The 2,195-nt window shown below is 35.6% G+C and overlaps 1 protein-coding gene across 1 annotated transcript in view; it reads left to right on the top strand.

Annotated features, from left to right (window-relative positions):
- Window positions 1-1,390: 1,390 nt before the first annotated feature.
- Cbr-lgc-33 overlaps window positions 1,391-2,195 on the top strand; it is a gene marked incomplete at both ends in the record, with an annotated part of 4,708 nt that continues 3,903 nt past the window's right edge. Inside the window, 2 exons of the mRNA XM_002647074.2 lie at window positions 1,391-1,461; window positions 1,875-2,031. Coding sequence (XP_002647120.2) covers window positions 1,391-1,461; window positions 1,875-2,031 — 228 coding nt within the window. The remainder of the gene's footprint in view (window positions 1,462-1,874; window positions 2,032-2,195) is intronic.

Genomic DNA, 2,195 nt, shown 5'->3' with positions numbered 1-2,195 from the left:
TGTTCCGAATTTCAAATTTTTTGTGGGTACTGTTGTTTTATCTTTGTGATTTTATACTCGTTCTAAAGACCGTATTATGAGAAAACTTATGGTTTTTGAATTTCCAGTTTTGGACCAAAACTGACCGAGATACGGTAGTTTTAATAATTAGTTAGCTTGGTTTTTGAACATTTAAAGTTCTACGTTCCAAATTTCGGCATTTTTCGGGTTACTGTAGTTTTTGATTTTCTGGATTTTGTGATTATTTTGAAGGTCTTATAATGAGAAACTTGATGGTTATTGAATTTGTGATTTTGGACCAAAATTGGCTGAGATACGGTGGTCTTAGTGTTTTTCGTGATGGGACCCAAATTTTCCAAAACTTAAAAAATCGAAAAATCGGAATTAGTCGTGTTTATACTCATTTTGAAGCTCTTGACATAACAAATTTGATGTTTTTTGAATTTTTGATTTTGAACGGATACTGGCTGGGTTACGGTAGTTTTAGTGATTGTCGTGCTAGGACCCAACAACCGTCAAACTACAGTATCTCCGCCAGTTTTGCTCCAAAATTGAAAATTCAAGCAGCGCCCAATTTTTTTCATTTAGAGCCTCGAAATGAGTATAGACATGCCTAGTTTTGAAAATTTTCGATTTTTGGGTCCTTACACGAAAATCAATAAAACTACCGTAACTCGATCAGTTTTGGTCCAAACTTGGAAATTCAAAAAGCACCCAAATAGTTGTATTCAGAGCTTCAGAATGAGTATGATCACGACTTGTTTTGAAAGTTTTCGATTTTTGGGTCCCGCCACGAAAATCAATAAAACTACCGTAACTCGATCAGTTTTGGTCCAAACTTGGAAATTTAAAAAGGACCCAAATAGTCGTATTCAGAGCTTCAAAATAAGTATAACCACGACTTGTTTTGAAAGTTTTCGATTTTTGGGTCCCGCCACTAAAACCGGTAAAACTACCGTATTTCGGCGAATTTTGGCTCAAAATCAAAAATTCAAAAAGTAATGTATCTGAAATTTTAGTCAGATAATTCCCAAACCAATATTTCGAAATAATTCACAACACTTCTCATGTTTTCTCGATGTTGTATGCTTTAATGAATCAGTTTCTCACTGTTCTCAAATTACAATCTCATCGCAAAACTTCGATTTTCAGTTTCTACATCCCACTGACGTCTTTCTTTTGTGCTTTCAAACATAAACAGAGTTTTTTGAACTTTCCAAAAAACGGAACAATCTGAGGAGGTAAGTAATGTTTTGGCACCAAGCCAAGCCTAACGTCACAACTACCCTGTATAATTTTCTAGACCAGATCATACAAAAGCAGTCGTTCCAGATATCTTCACAATGCACTTAATCTATCCGTCGACTTGGTCGCATCGAAAAAAATTGGAATGAATTCGACAACGATGAATTGCTCCAGTCTACTTATTCTTCTTTGTTTCAGTTTTCAGTTAGCTACATGGTAAGATATACTAAAATAGCTACAGTATCTCTGACCCGAATTTCAAATAGTCGAATTCCCGCTTTTGAAAGCTTCAAAATGAGCCCAAACACGCCATATTTTGAAAATCCGGCGGCTTCCATATAAGATTTCTTTTTGGAGTCTCACCACGAAATTAGCAAAAAAACTACCGTATCTCGATCAGTTGATGTCTGAACGAAATGAAAATTGAACCATTGAATCTGAAATTTGAAATGCTTCAAAATAAGCCTAAACACGACTACAATCCGTCGACTTTCATTTTTCCGGCGCGTCGCGGTCGTGCGTCGCGTGTCTATGCGAAATTTCAAAGTGGGCGGAGCCTAGTCATGTTTAGGCTCATTTTGAAGCTCTCAATGCCCCAAAAACGATGAGACTATGTTCTTTGTTTTCAGCATATCACAAAACGAGCTAAACGAATTGTCTCGAAAATTCAAGTACTATCACGCGGCGGTTCGACCTGCGGCTCCCGATAATTTCGTATCCGATCGAAATGGCACATTTTTCAATGTTCCAGTTGAAATGCATTTAATGACTACGAGGATTGTTAATGTGAGTTTTTTGGGGACTTTTTTTGTTGAAATTTTGAAATTTTTTATTTTAAAAAGCCATTTTCAGCTGTTAAAACTTATTTTGAAGCGTTTAAAATATGAAAAATGAGTTTAAAAAACTCAAAATTAGCCTAGAAATCATGTTTCGGACGATTTTTTTTTTTT

This window comes from Caenorhabditis briggsae (assembly GCF_000004555.2).
Source record: "Caenorhabditis briggsae complete genome, chrIV, whole genome shotgun sequence".
Lineage (NCBI taxonomy): Eukaryota > Metazoa > Nematoda > Chromadorea > Rhabditida > Rhabditidae > Caenorhabditis > Caenorhabditis briggsae.
Note: the sequence above shows the minus strand (reverse complement) of the source record. Positions and strands in the feature narration are given on the sequence as shown.